This window comes from Asparagus officinalis, chromosome 3, assembly GCF_001876935.1.
Source record: "Asparagus officinalis chromosome 3, Aspof.V1, whole genome shotgun sequence".
In the NCBI taxonomy this organism is placed as follows: domain Eukaryota; kingdom Viridiplantae; phylum Streptophyta; class Magnoliopsida; order Asparagales; family Asparagaceae; genus Asparagus; species Asparagus officinalis.
Genome location: NC_033796.1, coordinates 106493597 through 106514451, shown reverse-complemented (window position 1 = coordinate 106514451; position 20855 = coordinate 106493597). Strand labels below are relative to the sequence as shown.

The 20855-nt window shown below is 39.2% G+C and overlaps 2 protein-coding genes across 2 annotated transcripts; one reads left to right on the top strand and one right to left on the bottom strand.

Annotated features, from left to right (window-relative positions):
• LOC109835669 (psbP domain-containing protein 5, chloroplastic) lies at positions 3110-8654 on the top strand. Its single transcript, XM_020403651.1, has 11 exons — positions 3110-3223; positions 3291-3460; positions 4887-5010; positions 5253-5302; positions 5494-5561; positions 5835-5933; positions 6406-6465; positions 6543-6602; positions 6797-6851; positions 7079-7128; positions 8311-8654. The coding sequence occupies exons 1-11, from the start codon at positions 3168-3170 to the stop codon at positions 8407-8409; spliced, it is 891 nt and encodes a 296-aa protein (XP_020259240.1). The 5' UTR covers positions 3110-3167; the 3' UTR covers positions 8410-8654.
• On the bottom strand, positions 9124-12961 carry LOC109835668 (nucleolin). Its single transcript, XM_020403650.1, has 3 exons — positions 12535-12961; positions 10070-10331; positions 9124-9611 (listed from the first exon to the last, which is right to left on the bottom strand). The coding sequence occupies exons 1-3, from the start codon at positions 12802-12804 to the stop codon at positions 9271-9273; spliced, it is 873 nt and encodes a 290-aa protein (XP_020259239.1). The 5' UTR covers positions 12805-12961; the 3' UTR covers positions 9124-9270.

Here is a 20855-nt window from a genome sequence, read left to right as displayed (position 1 = left end):
GCACGAACGCGAGGTTCGTCTGAAAATGAACGAACGCGAGGTTCGTTTGATAAAAGAACGCGAGGTTCAACTTGGGAACGAACGGCAGAGTTCAACCTGAGAACGAACGCAAAGTTCGTTAAAAATGAACGCAGAGTTCAACCTGAGTACGAACGCAATGTTCGACCTGAGAACGAACGCAAGGTTCGTTTAAAAAAGAACGCAGAGTTCAACCTGAGAACGAACGCAAAGTTCGTTAAAAAATGAACGCAGAGTTCAACCTGAGAACGAACGCAAAGTTCGTTAAAAAATGAACGCAGAGTTCAACCTGAGAACGAACGCAAAGTTCGTTAAAAAATGAACGCAGAGTTCAACCTGAGAACGAACGCAAAGTTCGTTAAAAAATGAACGCAGAGTTCAACCTGAGAACGAACGCAAAGTTCGTTAAAAAATGAACGCAGAGTTCAACCTGAGTACGAACGCAATGTTCGACCTGAGAACGAACGCAAAGTTCGTTAAAAAATGAACGCAGAGTTCAACCTGAGTACGAACGCAATGTTCGACCTGAGAACGAACGCAAGGTTCGTTTAAAAAATGAACGCAGAGTTCAACCTGAGTACGAACGCAATGTTCGACCTGAGAACGAACGCAAAGTTCGTTAAAAAATGAACGCAGAGTTCAACCTGAGAACGAACGCAAAGTTCGTTAAAAATGAACGCAGAGTTCAATCTGAATACGAACGCAATGTTCGACCTGAGAACGAACGCAAAGTTCGTTAAAAAATGAACGCAGAGTTCAACCTGAGAACGAACGCAAAGTTCGTTAAAAATGAACGCAGAGTTCAACCTGAGAACGAACGCAAAGTTCGTTAAAAATTGAACGCAGAGTTCATCCTTGGAACGAACGCAAAGTTCGTTTGAGGTAACCACCTCCTCAATTTTCGCCATGAACCCTTAGGGTTTCAAACTGAAACCGCCGCCGTCAAACCCAAAAATCTTTGATTTTTTATTTTCAAAACAGATCCAGAATTGGAAAAAATTGAAGAAAAAAAATCAAAGAAAAATCCAAAAAATTCCAAAAGTTACTGTTCACCGGCGATTTTTTCAGTTACTGTTCATCCGGAAAAAAACTTTACTTTTCACCCGAAAAAAAAATTTCCGTTACTGTTCACCGAACATTACTGTTCATCCGAACCCAAAAATTGAATCTTTAACCAGAGATTTAAGATCAAAAACCCAATAAAACCTAAATCCCTAAGAATTAATCAAGGTGGCTCTGATACCACTTGTTAGATCTACATCATAAACTTGAGATCTAAAACCATATAGCCATGATTAATTCAAAGAGATTAACAAAAATCTAAAAGAGCGGAAGCTTATACCTGAATCCATTGCTTGATCTTGATTTTGGGTTTTGGATCTTCTAACCTTAGGGTTTTCTCTTTAGCCAAAATTCTCTCTTAGATGGGGGTGAATAGAATTAGAGAATGTAGTAACCCTAGATTAGGGACCATAACCCCTTATTTATAGATGTTGTACTTTTGTAATTTAGCCCCTCAATAAATCACAATTACAACCTGGTATCTGCACATATAACCCCATGATTATATTTAAATACCCATTAACCCAACTTAATTGATCACTTTAGTGGGTTATCCTGAAAGATAGCAATACACATTGATTAATCATATGTGCCCACAAATAGATTTATTAGATTAAATCCAACAAACTGTTGATGCTCAGAAAATCTTACAATTATTGAGTCTTAAGGACTGGACTTGTAGAGGTGGGCCCCTTGACCAACTTGGATGGCTGAAGTAGATGATGAACGTCGTGTTTGGATTGTTGATGTAGAATCAGTCTCTGCAACACAGAAAAAGTGTGTCCACGAACGCCCCTCCAATGCATAAGTTAGATTCTTGATAAAAGAGATCAAAAGTAAGTAGTAGGTAGTTTAGAGGTGTTTTGAGGTGGAAGATAATTAACCCATGTCGGTCATCTAGTAAAAATCTATCATTGATCTTACTTAAGGTAGGAGGGCATTTATACTGGATCAGCTTGTATACATGCCACCATCCTAATGATTGAGATTGTGGTGGCGTAAGTTTAGCTCTTGATTTTATAACTTGGCTTGCAAGTTTGATACTTGGGCAACAAGCCGAGCTACATGATAGTACCTAATTGGCGTAGAATGATGCAGCCGATGCAAGTGTAGATTGAGCATTTATATAGGAGTCGGCAATTAAAGTAATTGATTAATTAATATCTTTAACATATTATGTTGAGGATGAGATACGATTCGAATCAATTATCTCCAATTAAAATGGACTGCTGTATAAACTGGGTCAGGTTGAGATAAAGCATGTTAGCCGACCCGTTGAGGCCAGCTATTATAGACCTAGGTCTCTTTTTTGGGCTTTTAGGTCAACTACGTGGCCTTTAACCGTAAAATTATACTAAGTGTAGATGTCCTACACTTCAAAGTTTAAGGTGCGTACCCGGTTGATTAAGTCAACATCTTCGTCGTATGTGATCTAGGTAACTCAAATGACAAACCTAGGTTGTATGCATAAAAAGTATTAAGACTAAATTTTATTGAACTTTGGGATAATTTTTTGGACAAGAAAGATGATTTGCCTATCAAAGTTTAATTTTATTGAATTTTGGAGTATTTTTTGGTACAAAAAATAACTTTATGTATCAAAGTAAAAAAAAAGAAAAGAGGTAACTATGGGTAAAACTAGGGTTTTATTGTATTAAGCTATAAGTGTTCATATTTCTAAATAACATGCTCAAATCTAAAACCATCATGAGTGATCCAGACGATTGGGGGATTCCAGTAAATCTTTCATGATTTTGGATTTGATTCTGATCTAGATTTGATTTTATTTGGGAAAGAATTTAAGTTTTGATATGACAGACCTAGAAAAAAGGGCGCTGCACATGAACAGTGCATCACGCAACCAGGGGGACACCTCACGTGCTCCCCCCCTATTTGGGGTCCCTCAGCCATTAATCTAGAAAAAAAAATTAAAGCCTATACACATGCAAATCGAGTATTGTGCAGGTTATATCTGCTAAAAGACTTCACATGTCAGCTTTTAATTTTTCTTTCTTTTTCAATTTCTAGCAACCATATCACAATAAAATCCCGAAGAGAGAGAGAGAGAGAGCGCAAGAGGTGCTCTAATGGCAGCAGCTCTCTTCTCGCCTCCCTCTTTTTCTCCCTTGTCTCTCTGTAAGAGGTACAAATTCACCTCTACCCTCTCTCTCTCTCTCTCTCTCTGATTTTCTCTTTGGATTTGTGTGCAGGGACCAGCAACTTGGTTCATCAAAGAGGAGAGAAAAAACTGGGTTTTTTAAGAAAACCCATGTCATTGTATCTTCTTACTCGGCGCCCATTTCATCAAAAAGCATCCAGAGAAGGGATTTGGTTCTCTTTGGCATCTCAACTTCTGCTGCTCTTTTATTCCCTTCTCATGGTAAAAGAGAGTTTCAAATTAGCTTGCGTCTTATCCAGCTCTACATTCATTAAGAATATTTATTTGTAGGCTGAGGGTTTTCTTAAAGAGAGAAGAGGATATTTTCTAAATTCCGATTTTAGGATAGAGGTTTTACGTTTTGATTTTGGCCGTTAAATGCCTTCAAACACAAGATAAGGATAAAAAGCTTGTAATAAATTATTTTTTAAGCAATATCAAGCATACCCAATTGAACAGTGTCACGTAACTTGATTGCCTAGTTACCTCAAGTTAGTTATTTGAGAACTTAATGTGCAAAGAAGATAAAAAGTGAAATAAAAAGGAATTAGTCTAGAATTATATTGTTTAGAACTAGTGAGATTACTTGAAGCAGAGGTTGCTATACATAGATGAATTGTGCCATTTTATTACAATTTAATATTGTCGCTTAACGGGATTTTTACAAGAGACTTTCATATGCTGTGTATTTGTCCTGCACAGGGGACAACCCTTAATACAACAGAATGAACCAACTAGATGAATTAGTACCAATATAGAGATGATATTGACATTTCCATAAAACAACATTGGTTTTGTTATAATGGAAAGAGACACAAATACCTATATTGTGCTGAAAGTAAACTCAACCGAGGAACTAACCTCTTGCAGTTCACATTTGCAATCAAAACATAAGTCCCTGCCTGAGTCCCCCTTTTTTTTTGTGTTGCTGAGAATGCATGTCAATGCTCTTTGAGCATCCTCTTAATTCTATAACCCTATAGAACTATCTCTAAGTGACACTTCCATTGTGGATTGTGGGAGTTAAAACTCAAGAGACTCAAGACTATTTACTTATGAGAATAATGCCCTTGGCAATCTGAGTTACTCTATTTGGATTCTTTGCGAGTGCTACGGAGGTGGGCGGATATCATAAATAAGATGTTTAATGTTTTTGCATTACATAACAAAAGGTTTGAGAAGGTTCCACTTGACGCTTCTTACTAGTCAAAACTTCATAGACAAGGCCTCAAAGATTAGATTACTAGCACGACACATTCTTCTCTTTTGATAAATCTTAAGTTCTTAACTGGTTTTAGTAAAAAAAAGGCTATTCATCCAGAACCAGGTAGCTCGCTAAATTGTTCTGACAGATTCTCAGTGATGGTTGTGGTTTGTATTTAATCTTTGTTTGATTGTGTTAACATGCATTATGACCTGTAATGTTCATATATATTAAGCAGATTTTAAGAATTACTCTGAGCATAGTGATGTAGGTCATTGGTATATATCAGAGTTTGTTTTCTCTTAGACTAGATAATTGAGAAAAGAAATGTGTGACCTCTTCTTTTTATTCCAGTCACAATCCACTCCATCTAAATCTGTGTATTCTTACAACTCTATATTTGTTAATGCATTGTTTCTTCTTCTTCTTCTTTTTTTTTTGTAGATGTACATGCTGAGCTTGCACTGGGGAGTGAAGATGTGAAAATGGCTTTATCAGTGGATGACATCAATGCATATTCTTTTCTATACCCTATTGAGTTGCCTGCAAAGAAACTTACCTTCAAATGGTAATTTGCAATATGTTCCTTGAGCCATATGCAGAATCTCATATTTTTTTTCCATTTAGGTCTGGTATTCTCATTAAAAGCGCTATAATAAATTCAACACTTCAGTTTTCTAGAACAAGCTACATTGATTGTTGATATATCTTTTATTTCTGCGTCAAATATTCAAGTTCAAAAGTTTGCATTCTTTTCATACATATAATGTGATAAATCCTATCCTGATCTAACATTTGTAACTTTTTAAGGGTGGAATCGAGAAAACCAGAACGTTATTCATCTGCTGCTCCACTATCACGTAAGTTGGGCTCCTAATTATCTTCAAACTCTTGGTAATAAATTTTTTCTTTTTGACAACACATGGAAATGGCCAGTCAGCTGTATTAAGTACTTCCATTAAACTTTATATGAAGCATACTTGCATATCCAGTTATTTAACTATTCAACATAAATTTTCCAGTGTAAGCTAACAAAGTTTATATTAAACAGCTAATGCACGACAGCGCATTGTGTATGAGCGAGTTGACATCATCAATAACCTTGTCATCTCTGTTTCGGTAACTTTGATGTAACTATGAAATCTCCCATTAATAGCCTTAGCAATTCATTTCATGTGAAATGACATCCTTCAGGTTGTCATGGAAGAAAGCACTTGAAGAGTGTAAAGGTAGAAGTCATAAGTTATCTATTTAGCCTCTTGATTTGCACTTTTCAAATGCTTCTTCTCAAGCAAGTAAAGGTTACTATGGCTCTTCGGTGAAGATGTTCTCTTCTAATTTAATACAAATCTCTGCAAAGTTTGATTAATGATTTCAGGTCTATGTGTGCAGATTGGTCCCCCAAATTCTCGATTTCTAACTTCTAATGACAAGGGATCATGGACGGCAAAAGATATCGCTGATTCTGTTTTATCCGACAAGTCTGCACTGGTACTATTGCCCAATCACTTTAACCAAAAGTAAAAAGTAAGAAGGCAAAAGACTGTTTCTTGTTTTTATGATACTGGAACATCAAGAAAGTTATCATAAGCAAGGGAATTGCCAAGTCCTATTTATGGGGTTAAAATTGCACAAGGTACCAATTCATTGATCAGTTTTGCTTGTGAAAGGCGATGTTGAAAGGCATAATATATATGAGAGGTACAACCGTTAGAATTTGAATATATGATTGTAGGAAATAAAAAGAGAGTATAGTCGTCCTGCTTGAAATTTGGCACCCCAGCATATATACTTCTGTTATAAAAGTATTTTTATAACTACATTGTTATTATGAAGGTGCACCAAATAAATACCTGCTTACATTTTTTATTCATATAATACCATGTAAACTTGGTTTATGAGATACTATTTAGGAATGCACCATCAAATATGCCTTACACAGACTGTTTCTTTTTTCGTGCAGCCTGTATCCACGGACCAGCGCACGGTTGAGAGTTCTGTTCTTGACGCACATTCTAACAAAGTAAGCATTTATATGCAACTTTTGTATTTGGATTCATTCTTCTGACCTATCAAATTATTTGGTCATTCTATATATAGGTGGACGGTGAACCTTACTGGTACTATGAGTATCTTGTTCGGAAATCTCCTACAAAAGTTGTAAGTTTTCTGCTCTTCACTTTTGAAAGAGATTTTCAATCAATAATAACCAAAAAAAAAAAAGAACTGGTGCTTGATAATGAGGTCTGTGGAATAATAAACAAACAAAATTGTGGGTTTCTATGTTTTTCATGTTGTTATTTTTGAATAAGTTTCGAGAGATATTTGAACATCTTTTTGATGCCCGGTATCAGGTGCAAGAATCAAACGTTTATAGACACAATGTGGCTTCTACTGGAGAGCGAGACGGTATTAACTTTTTTTTTTTCCTGTTTTAAATTCTTATTGAACATGATATCAACTAGTGAGTTAAAAATGCAAAATTTATTTGCCTTTATCATTGGCAATGCAGTCCAAGCTCTTCTTCTTCCCCTCACCCCCCACCCAAAAAAAAAAAAAGAAAAAGAAAAAAAAGAACTACTCCAGACATTTTCATTGTGCATTATTAGCTGACATTCTAACTTATGCTTTCACAGGATATTTGTATTCTCTGAATGCCTCAACTATTGGCAAGAAATGGGATTATGTAAGCCCCTTTACCATATTGTCATCTTTTTTGTCATTATTTTATCCAGATAATTTATCATTTTCTTTAAACGTACTAATTGATACCATGAAAAGATCACTGTTTGAGTGTTAAAGCTTTATGTATATTTATCACTTCTTTTGCAATGGTGTGTAAAGTCATGGCCAAGATATTCTCGCAGTACATTCTACCAGATGTTTGTTTTCATGCTGTGCGATTACGATAAATCGATTGGTCTACAAGCACCAGGTGTAATCATCTTTTTAGTCTGCATTTCATATTCTGCTATGAAAAATTTGGTTGACTTTGTTAAAAATGACAATCATCACTGATAAGGGGGAGAAAGTAGAAAATTGTTCCGGGGTTACTTTCAGATCTGCTCTCTGTTTGTGGGGTTAGCCACTTATTCCCACCAAAAAAACTAGCACTTTGAACCCCGATCGCAAAACAGAGTTCTCTGCCCATCATTCGTATTTGATATGTGGGTGAACGTTAAATTAATGTGTTGCGGAGAGATACCCTAATATTTCATTCTATTAAATTCTCTTCTAGGTGTTGAATATAGACCTCCTATAGTACAAATGCAGATAATAGAGAACTTTGTTTGGACATTCGGGAGCCTTCTAAGTGCTAATAAAAAAGGGGTAAAATGCAGTCCCCTTCACTTATACCTTCAATAGATCTTATCAACCCTCAACTATTTTATTAGCACTCAGCACCCCGAGATTTATAAGGGAGACACCCCTAGATTTGTAAGGGAGAGGGGGGTTATCTTCAATTTTAACCTCCTCAAAGTGTGAATCCTGGGGTGTTTTAGGTGCTAGTAAAGTGGTTGAGGGGTGATAAGTGCTACCTAATGAGGTAGTTATCTGCAAAGTAGTGAACTCGCTATAATAGAGGGTATGTGTCAGCAATTAACTCTTTTTTTAATTCATGTAATTTGTGGGTTTTTTTGGCTATTTGGAGAATGCTATGGACGGTAGAAGTGATTGTGTATTAAAAAACAGTGAGCAAATTGCCCAAGAATTTGCTTCTCCTTGTCTGGATGAAAGAAAGAAAGAAAGAAAGGAGCATAAGATTTTATAGAGCTCTATTTTTGGTCTATGGCTTGGTTGATAACTGGAAGCAAGGAACACATATGGGTGTCTTCATGACGAGAAAATTGATTAATTATTTTTGCAGATGGGACCATTCTTACGGCAAACTGTGGAATCATTCCGTCTACTTCCTCCAACAGATAATTATGTACCCCCCTATAAGGATCCTTGGAGATTTTGGTGATCCAAGGCCAGTCATCTTAGGCAAAAATATTACATTTTTGTATTTGTTATAAGATGTGACCTGTTCTTTTGTTTGATTTTGTTTCAATTGTTTTGAGCTGATGAGAACCAATTGATTCAATGATCTACATTTGATAGTTTTTGCTGGCCACAATGTTATACTGTTGTATCTGTTGGTAAAATTAACTGTATTAACAGTACTTGCGCTGCATTGTTGCAATTTGAGGAGCGTTTCTTTCACGAGTACGCAAGATTTTACATGTTACAGCAAATATGTTTTGGTTCATGCTGGTGAAATCTTTATGTAATTGTCCAACTGCTCTCAATTAATTGCGGTATCGCAAGACGAAGGAAAGGGGAAATTATTATTATTATTATTATTTTAAAATTTTATCTTACAGCCTACATGGAAAATTTTGAGCTTACAGCTTTTACATGGAATGGCCATAGTCATACCCTTTGCCTTGATTTCCAAAGGCAGAAGGTTACTGATACTTGATTTGATTTACATCTGATTGGACACTTTAGTATTCAAAGGCACAGCAAGATGCAGATGTTCTCATAAGATTTCTGGCGCTTGGTCATGAAAAATTCATAGATACGTTGACTGTTGAATCAAGCAGTGAAGAAATATTGAGAACTGAGACAACACTAACATAAACAACCTTATCTATGAGAAGAAAAGGAGAAAACAACCAAAAAAGAAAAAGAAAAATAAATAATCAGTCAATGATTGATATTAAAAAGCCTCAAACCTTATTGTGCACTTAACAACCCACAATTAGTCTTATTGTGCATTCCACAAATTAACTCACTGAAGTAACAACAACTACATCTTGCAAAACTAAACCACCAGAGGTTTTTACCTCACTGGTTGTTGATTATAGTGGTTCTTCTCTTTCTTCTTTGCAGCAGCAAGCCTTTTACTTCTAGCAGCAGCTTCAACTGCTGCAGCTTTTGCGGCGGCATCCAGCTCCTTGCTTGATTTCTTCTTCTTCAACGAAGCCATCTTCTTTAGCTTCTCTTTTACATCAACCGTAGAGTTGTCTTCTTCAGTAGGATTAGCATCTACGCCATTGGATTGCTCGGTTGAATCTTTGACCTCCTTTGATGGTTTTTCTTTCTTTGCTTTCTTTTTCTTTGAGGTCTTGGTCTCTGCTGGAACTGGGGCATTCTCCTCCGGTTTCTTCTCTTCATTGGCATCTTTAATGGATAGAGAGAGTTGGGTTAGATTATGTTAAAAATGTAGCTACAACGGTAATCCTCCATGGGTCTTATTCTAATCTCACATAACCACCTAAGGACATAAATACATTATAAAGTTCAAACATTCACAATTTGTGAGCCAAAGGGAAAGACATCTAATGGACCCCACAAAACAAAAAAACCCAAAAAAAACCCACACCAAAAACCCCACCCAAAAAAAAGGGTGTGACCGCAACTTATTTTCAGTTCCTAAATTTGTAGAATCAGCAGGAGCAGATGAACTGATTCAATAGGCTCCCATTCTTGCTGTTAATATATATCAAACAAGCAATCATGGGAGAAAAAGACAAATGCAAGGGAAAATTATCGCCTCAAAAAAAAAAAATTAAATGTAGCAAGATTATATTAAAATCTAAACGGATTGTGGCGTTCTTCGAAAATGTAAAGCAAATTACCATTTTCTTTTATTTGCCTAGAACTTCCGCTATCCTTTCCTGATATTCCCAACTCAGCCAAAACAGCATCTAGCTCTGCTAGCTCTTTCTTCTTCAGCTCCTTCTTAGACAGTTGCCTCTCTGTATCTTTAGGTGCGACTGGAGCAGGGAAAGCTTTCTTGACAACAGGCTCAGTTTGTGTAGGAGCCTCTTCAGGTTCATCATCAACGTCCTCATCGTCATCCTCCTCACCTTCAATCAGATCATCTTCACTTTCACTTTCCTGGAACATGACGCAACATCATTTCGGTTCCTCACTATTCTATACACATGAAACCTTAAAATTATAAACCTGATGCCAGATTTTATATTTACTTATGAGATACATAATATGAGCAGCACTAGATGTTGACGTAATTATATCTTGGTTTTCACTTTCTTGCATTGGTTTTAGGGTCTGAACGCGTTAAGTGCCAATATATTTTATATATGTATGTATATGCATACATATAAGTCTGTATGTATATGTACACGTCTATGTCTTTGTATATATATCTACGTATATAAAAACATACATATATAAACCAGATATTCAACTCTGGAACCTGAAACTCCATTCCAGATTGGGTGGCTTAGCCTGGTCGAATCTATGCAAGGGAGTGATTGTACTAACTTTGTTTGCGGCAAGACGAAATGACATTATGAGATAAGGATGGAGGTATCGAGGTATGTACGTATGTAGGGAATACTTACTCATAGACCAAAACTTTTACAATAGAAAGGGATATCTATCGAAGCAGTAAATGACGATGTGTTACTAAAAGGCCAAAAAGTGATCTACTTTAACAATCGACGCTTGTTTAAAAAAAAAATCTTCGCACAAGAACAATACCAACATCAAATATTTACTTTAAACAAGAAATAACATCAATGCTTATACACAATGAAGATCATATAGACTGGAGTGTCGACTGAACACGATCGCTTCTAGCTTCTAATCGGTAAATTTAACGCAACGGGCTGTTCGGTTGTTCTCCCAAAAAAAAATAGAAAATGGAAATCAATGCTGACAGACCAATTTCACTGCATATCTATGGGTATCTTTGAAAACCTTTTAACGTGTTTTTTTCTTTGCCATAAAAAACATGGGTGGAAATGTTTCCATCACGTCTTTTATCTTTGGTTCAAAACCCGAAAAGAAGAAAGCAGTTGATTTGAAAATGGATTTTGTTCAAAACCCAAAAAGAAGAAAGCACTTGGTTAGTCAGTGGGCCATGTGACATGGCAGCAACTTTTTGGGGGCCTTCTCTATAAATCACTGGTGAAGCAAACATTAGAAACAGAAAGGGTTTTACTCATTTCTGCTTCATGGCTGACATGTTGTGTCTTGGAAACACAATATCCAGGTTTTAATCACGAAACAAGCAGCCCGTAATAGACAGTGAACATGTGCAAAGGTATGGTGACTAAATCATACAGAACTTCCATTTACTTATGCATAAAATATTGCTGAAATAACCCTTCAACAAAAAATATTTGCATGACTAACCACATCATCTCTGCATAGGAGTAAGACAGGCTACTTATTATTCTTATTTCACAAGTCAACCAAATGATAATAAAAGATCATGGTGTCCTATCACAGAATTCAAACAACATAATATTAAAATATCAAAACAATCAACACACCAGTTAGAAAAAATTTCTGATGAGTAACATGTTAAAATTATCAACTTGAAATGAAAGCAATCTTGATTGACAAAGACGAGCACAATTCAGGACATCTTTTCTAACTAGTCATTGTGATTCATAAAATCAAAAGAAATAATTGATGAATTTCATTAAGCAAAGGTATGCAAAAAGAAATCGTATTATCACTTAAGGCACCATCAATGAACTACGTTATCACAATGAATGAATCATCATTAACAATGATCAAACTAATTTGTTAATGTCTGGTTAGTCCTGAACTGACTAAACGGGAACTCAATTGTGGGTATATAAGAGATTTGGGTTCCCTCCACTCCTACGATCTTATAAACAGTACCATAACCAACCCCAAAGTCCGGTTGCAATCGAACGGCACGGATGGTGACAGTGAGATTGCAGTGTTCGCCTAGGACTAGTCGCCACTACAAAACTAGAGTGGTGATGCTGGAATTGTTGTGATTTACCCAGGACTAGACTAGAGCGCTGCCAGTCCGTGTCGGTGCCTGGACCGCGGAAAGCATGTCAGGTATGTTCGTGTCCGTTGAATCTAATATGTCAGGGGCTACAAGAGTCAACCGTGGGTTCCCAAGAGATTCGGAAACTATATTTTAGGGTGAGTTCTCCTACGTCGCCTACATAATTCTATTCACTCCAAGAAAATTTCTGTTCTGAAATTTCAGAGCAACAAAAATCAAATCTTTTCAGTACAAATCAAGGCATATTCTCAAATTTTTTTCACGATGTACTAAAAAAAAAACCAAATCAACAAAACGCACCCCTTCGATTATCGCCGTGACCTCTTCATCCTTCTCGTTCATCTCGGACGATCCCCAAACCGGCGGCGGCGCTGACGCGTAGTAATCGTCATCGTCATCGATATCCGCCCACGATTTCCCCTCGAGAGTCGAGGCCACCGGCCAAACCACCGGCGCTGCTTCGGCCTCCCTGATCGGACCCGAACTTTTCGACGACCCCTTCTTCTTCTTATTCAACGAATCGAGCGCTGCAAAGACGTTCTTGCTGCTTATGCTCCCGCTTCCCGCCATCTCTCGATCGAAGGAGATCCAGCCCTGGGGGCTCGTGGATGAGCTCGGGGATTTGGGAGATTAGGGTTAGGGTTTGTGCTCTGATGGAGAATTTTCGGGTTGGGAGCTTGAAGAGAGTGAAAATGGAGATTTAATTAATTAATTATTTATTTAGGGCATCAGATAACGCATTGAAACGCCGCGATTTTTAAGCAGGAGTTGGATTTCGAAGGAATGGGCCTGGGCCCTTGGCTGAAGGTGCGCTCTTTAAGTGGTATGGCCATATTGAAAGTTTTTTATAGGGTTTTTTTACGTAAAAAAAAACACCTTTTACTTTTATTCAAATTGTAACATACCATTTTTAAAGTTATTTTCATCAATATCACATTTATTCGCTAACGTGTTTGCAATGTTACATATATTTCTATTTTCAGCTCAAAAAACACCTGAGTTGACCATTATACCCTCCAACCCCCTCCCTCAAATGTTTCTCGCGTGATCTGTCCATAACTCACTAACCAAACCCAGGTCAACTAAGGGCGCACGTGAATCTCACGTGAATCTCTGGGGCCCTCTGATTCACGTGCCCTCTCCCTTTTCATTCCTAAGAGCATATTTGACTACTACTTGTTTTTTTTTACCTTATAAGTTCCTTATTACTTATTTTTAGTTGTCATTTCTCAAGTGTGTTAACCGATAATAAAAGATGTGAACTTTTTTATGTGGTATATTGTGAGATTGTTGGGAGGTCATGTTGTGCGCGGCGGAAGCTTTCTAGGGCAACACGAACAATAACTCGAACTAAACCACAAACAATATACAAACCACAATCACAGCAAGAACACACAATTTACGTGGTTCGGCAAGTTGCCTACGTCCACGGGGCAAGGAGGGGGGAGTTCTTTCTACTAGAAATCAAGAGAATACAAATAGGGTTACAAATCTCTCAGACCAAACCCTAAAACAAAACTCTAGATCTCTCAAAGCTCTCTCACAATTGGATGCAATGATTCTCTCTCTTTGGCTGCTCAAATTCGTCCAACCTCTACCCTAAACAAACAGGTTTAGGTATATATAGAACTTACAAAACGAACCGGGTCGAAAACCTGGAAAAACTGATATCCGCTTCGTCGGTCGACCGACCCGGTCGACCGCGATCAATTCCGGTCAACCGGCCCGGTCGACCGACCAGCTCTCAGTAGAAAACCCAAAAATCCAGAGAACCCCTCGGTCGACCGCACCGGTCGACCGACCACCTGTGCACGAATCCGGTCGACCGGACCGGTCGACCGCCGCCTGGTTTTCCTGACTGAATCAACTGATCAAACCGACTGCATCTGAAAGACTGCCTACGTATCCTCTTGCCCAAGGAATCAAGTCGAACGTAGTTCATAATAATGGTCTCCAAAGGCCTCAGCACTGAAGGATGTTCAAAAGCTTCAAACAATGACCAAATTTAACTCCTGAAACAGCTTTGGTCAACATATCTGCAGGGTTGTCATTTGTGTGGACCTTCTCCAATATGACATCTCCATCATCCAAGACGTCCCGTACAAAGTGGAATCTGACGTCGATGTGCTTCGTGCGCGCATGATAAACCTGGTTCTTTGCCAAATAGATAGCCGACATACTATCACAATATATCCGAATAGTCTCCTGAGCAATCCCCAAGTCCTCCAATAATCCACGCAACCATAAAGCCTCCTTAATAGCTTCAGTAACCACCATATACTCTGCCTCTGTAGTAGAGAGAGCCACTGTGGACTGAAGCGTGCAACGCCAACATACAGGTGCACCTGCCAAAGTAAAAGCATAACCTGACGTAGACCGGCGTTTGTCAAGATCTCCAGCATAGTCTGAATCCACATATCCAATACAAGCCTGCCCGTCCTTCTCATCCTTCTGAAACACTAAACCAACATCCACGGTGCCTCGAACATACCGTAGAATCCACTTCACGGCCTCCCAGTGACCCTTCCCGGGGTCATGCATGTATCTCGATACCATGCTCACGGCCTGTGAAAAATCTGGCCTCGTACACACCATCGCATACATCAAGCTACCTACTGCACTGGCATATGGGACCTTCGACATATAATCTCTGTCCTCAACTGAAACAGGTGACATCAACGCTGAAAGCTTGAAGTGGGGAGCCAATGGTGTGCTAACTGCTTTTGCATTGCCATCAAAGCTGAATTTCTTCAACATCTTCTGCAAGTAGCTCTTCTGTGTAAGCTTCAATTTCCCCTTCACCCTGTCTCGCTCGATCTCCATACCCAATATCTTCTTTGCCTCTCCAAGATCCTTCATCTCAAACTCGGATGATAACTCCTCTTTCAGCTTTCGAATAGCTGAAGAATTCCTGGAAGCAATAAGCATATCATCAACATATAAAAGCAAATATATGAGCTCACCATCCTGTAGCTTGTGCATATAAACACATGGGTCATATGGGCTCCTCGTGTACCCTCGGCCAATCATAAAGCCGTCGAATCTCTTATACCACTGTCTTGGTGACTGCTTCAAACCATAAAGAGACTTCTTCAGCTTACAAACCAAATTTTCCTTTCCTGCAGCTTTGAAACCCTGTGGTTGTGTCATGTAGATCTCCTCATCTAAATCACCGTGTAGAAAGGCTGTCTTCACATCCATCTGGACCAAATCCAAATCCAACTGTGCCACCAACGCCAATAAAATCCGAATCGACGAATGCTTCACAACGGGTGAAAATACCTCGTTGTAATCAATGCCCTCAAGCTGTGCATATCCCTTGGCAACTAATCTGGCTTTGAACCGAATGTCCCCAATAGAAGATCCCTCCTTCTTCGCATATACCCACTTGCAACCAATAGCTTTCTTACCCTTAGGTAGATGTGCAAGTGTCCAAGTGTCGTTCTTCTGAAGAGACCGCATCTCCTCCTCCATAGCTTCCCTCCACCTGATCGAATCGGGGCTAGACTCTGCCTCCCTGAATGTGGCTGGAACCATATCATCAACGACCTCCACTGATAATGCATATGCGACCATGACATCATTATACCTAGCTGGCCGACGAATCTCTCTCCTCGGTCTATCTGCTGCAATGGTCCTCTGAACATGACCCTGTTCCTGAGTCCCATGATCTACTGTATCCTGTATCTGCCCATCTGTCATCTCATCTCCTCCCAGTGTCACCTCTGTAGGAGCCTCAATGGATACAGTGTTCTCTGGAGTGGGTGGAGTCACATCATCCTCCACCTGCTGCGATATCTCTCCTGTCTGGTCTCCCTCCACCTGCTGAGGGGCTCGAGGCCTCATCATGTACGCCTCGTCAAATGTGACATCTCTGCTAATAACTATCTTCTTGTCCTGTGGATCCCATAACTTGAAGCCTTTGACTCCATCCCTAAATCCCACAAAGACTGCTTTCCTCGCTCTCGGATTTAATTTGCCATCACTGACATGATAATAAGCTGGACACCCGAATATCCGAAGCGACTCATAGTCACTAGCCACCGAACCAAACCAACGCTCCAAAGGAGTCTTCCCGTCTATCGCAGTGCACGGCAACCTGTTCACAAGATGGCTCGCATAAACCAACGCCTCGGCCCAAAAAGATCTAGGCAATCCACTCTGCGTCATCATACACCGCACCTTCTCCAGCAAGGTACGGTTCAATCTCTCAGCCACCCCGTTCTGTTGCGGTGTCTCTCGAACTGTGAAGTGTCTTCTAATGCCGTGATCCCGGCAAAACTGCAGAAACGGATCACTCTTGTACTCTCCACCGTTATCTGAACGTAGAGTCTTCACCTTTCTACCTGTCTGCAGCTCCACTTTCTTCTTCCACTCCACAAAAATATCCAGGACCTGATGTTTATGCTTCATCGGGTATACCCAATTCCTCCTGGAATAATCATCAATGAAAGTGACAAAATAGTTGGCCCCACCAAGAGATGTGTTCTTGGAAGGACCCCAAACGTCCGTGTGAATATAATCCAATGTACCTTGGGTGTTATGAACAGCGGTGCCGAACTTCACTCTAGTCTTCTTCCCAAGTACACAATGCTCACACAACTCCATCTTGCAGGTCTTAGCACCTTTTAATAGCCCCTGTTTAGCCAATGACTGTAGGGACTTATCTCCTGTGTGTCCAAGTCTCATGTGCCATAAGGTGGTAGTGTCCTCCTCTGTAGTGATAGAAGCTGCCAGACCCCCTGTAACTGTCTTGCCCTTCAAGTAGTATAGGTAGTTTTCCCTGACACCTCGCATCACCACCATAGAACCCTTCGTGACCTTCACTGTAGCATCCTCTAAGATCACTCGATATCCTGCTGCCTCCAAAGTCCCAAGAGAAATGATGTTCTTCGTCAACTGCGGCACGAACCTCACTTCCTTCAATTCCCTCACTACACCATCATGCATCCTGATCCGGACTGAACCAATACCACCAATAGGGCATACGTGATCATTACCCATAAGCACGACGTCCCCTCTTTCCAGTTCCTCAAAGCTAGAAAACCACTTCCTCTTAGGGCAGATGTGATATGTAGCTCCCGAATCCATCATCCACTCCGTGGAAACCGTATAGCAAACCGACGGTAAAGCAGGGCACGAATAGCCTGAAGAATCTGAATCTGAATGCTCACCAATAGCTTTTGCAACATTCACTTCTGAAGCTTGTGCAGCTTTCCCCTTATTCTTTCCGGCTTTTTCTTTCCACTTTGGGCAGTCAATCTTCCAATGTCCTTCTTCTTTACAATACCGACATTGATTTCTACCAACACTCTTATAGGCACTCCTATTCTTTGACTTTGAGCGGTTAAACTGACGACGGTTTGGATCTCGGCCTCGAACTGCTAACGCATCTCCCGATGCCTTCTCGGAGGGTTCACCATCACTCTTCCTCAACTCATAGTTCACCAAAGCTGAGGTCACCTCCTTGTAGCTAACTGTAGTTCTTCCATTGATCATAGTGAGAACGAACGTACCATAATCATCTTCGGGCAACGAACACAGAAGTAGCATCGCCTTGTCTTCATCCTCAACTATAATATCAACATTGGCCATATCTGAAAGTAGCTTAGTGAAATTGTTGACATGCTCCCTGATGGAAACCCCTCTCTTCATCTTGAACTGGTAAAATCTCTTCTTCAAGTGAAGCCGATTCTCAATGCTCTTCGTAAGATATTTCTCATTGAGTGTTTCCCACATCTTCTTCGCCGACGTCTCGTTCATAACATCATAAATAAGATCCGGCGTCAAGCATGACCTAATAACACCACAAGCTCTACTGTTCATCTTTCTCCAAACCTTATCCTCCAACTCAGCGGGTTTCTCTTTTAACTCAAGAGTCTCCTCCAAATTCTGTGCATCCAAAGCATCCATCACCTGACACCTCCACAATCCAAAATTGATCTTGCCATCGAACTTCGGAACATCAATCTTCGTGTTATTGATGCTCAGACTCTGTATCGCCTTTGTTAGAGACGAACCTGACGTGCTTGCATCTCCCATGTTGTCGATCTAGCTCTGATACCAATTGTTGTGCGCGGCGGAAGCTTTCTAGGGCAACACGAACCCGGTCGACCGCGATCAATTCCGGTCAACCGGCCCGGTCGACCGACCAGCTCTCAGTAGAAAACCCAAACTCCAGAGAACCGTCGGTCGACCGCACCGGTCGACCGATCTCCTTCCAGACGCACAGGAAGCCTTGTGCACGAATGCGGTCGACCGGACCGGTCGACCGCCGCCTGGTTTGCCTGATTCTTCTGAGTTTCTGTAATTTCTTCAGGTCAATGAAATTGATGAATAGAGTAATAGCTAAGAAGAAGAAAATGAAGGGATAGCTTCAAGAGATGAGCAAGAAGATGGAGGAAATGAAAGAGAAAATGAAGAAGCTTGCAAATGAAAATAATCGACTTAAATTTGAAAATCCTTAAATGAAGAAGGAGATGCAAGAGATTAGTAGGAGATTTTAAAATTATAGTTTTGCATCCATTGTAATTATCATATTTGTTTTTCTTATAAATGTGATAGGTGAGAAACCACGTAATGTATCATTAAGCAAATAGAGTGCAAAATTTTATTTTGTTTTATGATGAGCATTCAACTGTTAGTGTCTATGTAGTTGCATGAAAATGCAACTTCAAATCAATGAAAAAAGTGAAATTGCACTAAATTGATTGTCTACAATGTGGTGTTTGATATTTTACATCACTATTGCATGTGTTTATGACATTATATTTCATGCCAGAGAAAAACATATACAGAGCATGCACCGGATAGAAGATATGTACCTATAAACTCATAGTTGATCAAAGATAAACACATAAACTTATTGTTGATTACAAATGAACCCAACCCAACCTAATTTTGGCTAAGTTGTTACACTTAAACAATACGGTCTAACCTAATTACAGCTTAATTATTGTAATTAACCCAACCCAACGCCTCGAACGACTAAGGGTAGAGAAGAAATTTTATCGTTAAGTTTAAAAAAAAACTTCTCAACAACTCATCATACTGAGGGGAATAGTATGATTAGCCCGATTCAAACGGTAATCGGTAAAGACGAATCAAATCCGTTGATAGCTGAGGGTTTGCTAAAAAATCCTAAGTGTGGGTCAACTAGCGAGGAAAGTACACAAGTTATTCGAGATGCAATGATCAGATAATAAAAGCATTCATAAGTTGCTTTTGAGACAATACATACGAACAAAGTTATGACAATACATTCAAACAAATTCGTAATAATACATTCAAACAAAGAAAATAAAAATTTCTCAAAATCAACCCCGTCGGGCTTAGTCCAGCAGGCTAAGGATGCGAGCTTGGCCTTAACCATCCTCTTCGTCCGCTCCATTCGGATCTGCTCCTCAGCCTCCTTCTGGAGCTCGGCCTCAGCAGCAGCAACAGCCGCGTCTTCTCGACACAGCGTATGGAGAGCTTCCATTGCTTCTCTATAAGCACCATGAACTCTAGTGCTCTCGAGCTTAAAGTCCTTTAGGGTCACCTCTCCCTAGGCAGTCCTAACCCCTGTACGCTCGGGAATATTGTTGTAAGCATCCATCTTGGTCTGCAAGTGACGTTGTCGCTCACACAAGTTCGCGACAATAACCTCCTGCTCTAATAAACGTCTCGTTTGGGCTTTACGCTCCTGCATCCTCTGAATTTGAGCTGCGATTATGGATGGCACTACCACGTTGCGTGGGTTGGTGAATACCAGCTCTTCTAGATGATGCATAACTTCCTCCAGGCGAATGAGCTTTTGCTCATAGCACCTAGCTAGCCCGATGCTACCCATACGCTGAATGTCCCTCAAGCTATCTGTTGGCCTTCTTGTTTTGATGATGATTTACAAACAATTTACTACTAATGTTGTCTGTCTAGTGTTTGTGTTTTTATATTTATTCTAGGCAAACAACGAGTTGGAGGATGGATGGAATAGAGCTTCAACGATGATATCCAATGGAGGTTGGCGGAATGTCGGGTTGAAGCCTTGCAATTCATAGTTAAAGATCAAGTTCAAGCTTCATCCGCACGTGTACCAAGTTGAGCTCAATGAAGATCAAGATCAAGCTTGGGTAACTTTAGTTTAAGTGTTATATTATGTGTGTTAGATACTCTAAGCTCAATATAATATACACACACATTTTATTGGTTTCTTCATATATATATAGTTATATATATATATATACACACAAGTTTTGGTTTCTATGCATATATATAGTTATATATACATACATGTGTTTTGGTTTTTATGATATTACATACTCTATTGTGTTTTAGTACTTATTGCATAGAATATGTAATTTTGTGAAAATATTTTCTTATTAGTTTATAGACTTCAATATCAGTTTATACATGTTTTACTAAGTCTATAAAAACATTTTACAAAGCTTCAAAAGTTGGTTTAAGTCAAAATATCAAAATATCAATTTTCAGGTTTTCATGTTTTTGAACATATTTGCAAAATGATGATATTTTTCTTTTGGGAAGTCCTTTTTCAAAACCAGTTATTGTAGCATGTTTATTATCATGTCTACAATCATTCTCTAAAGTTTTACATTTTTTGGAATTTATTTGATATTTTT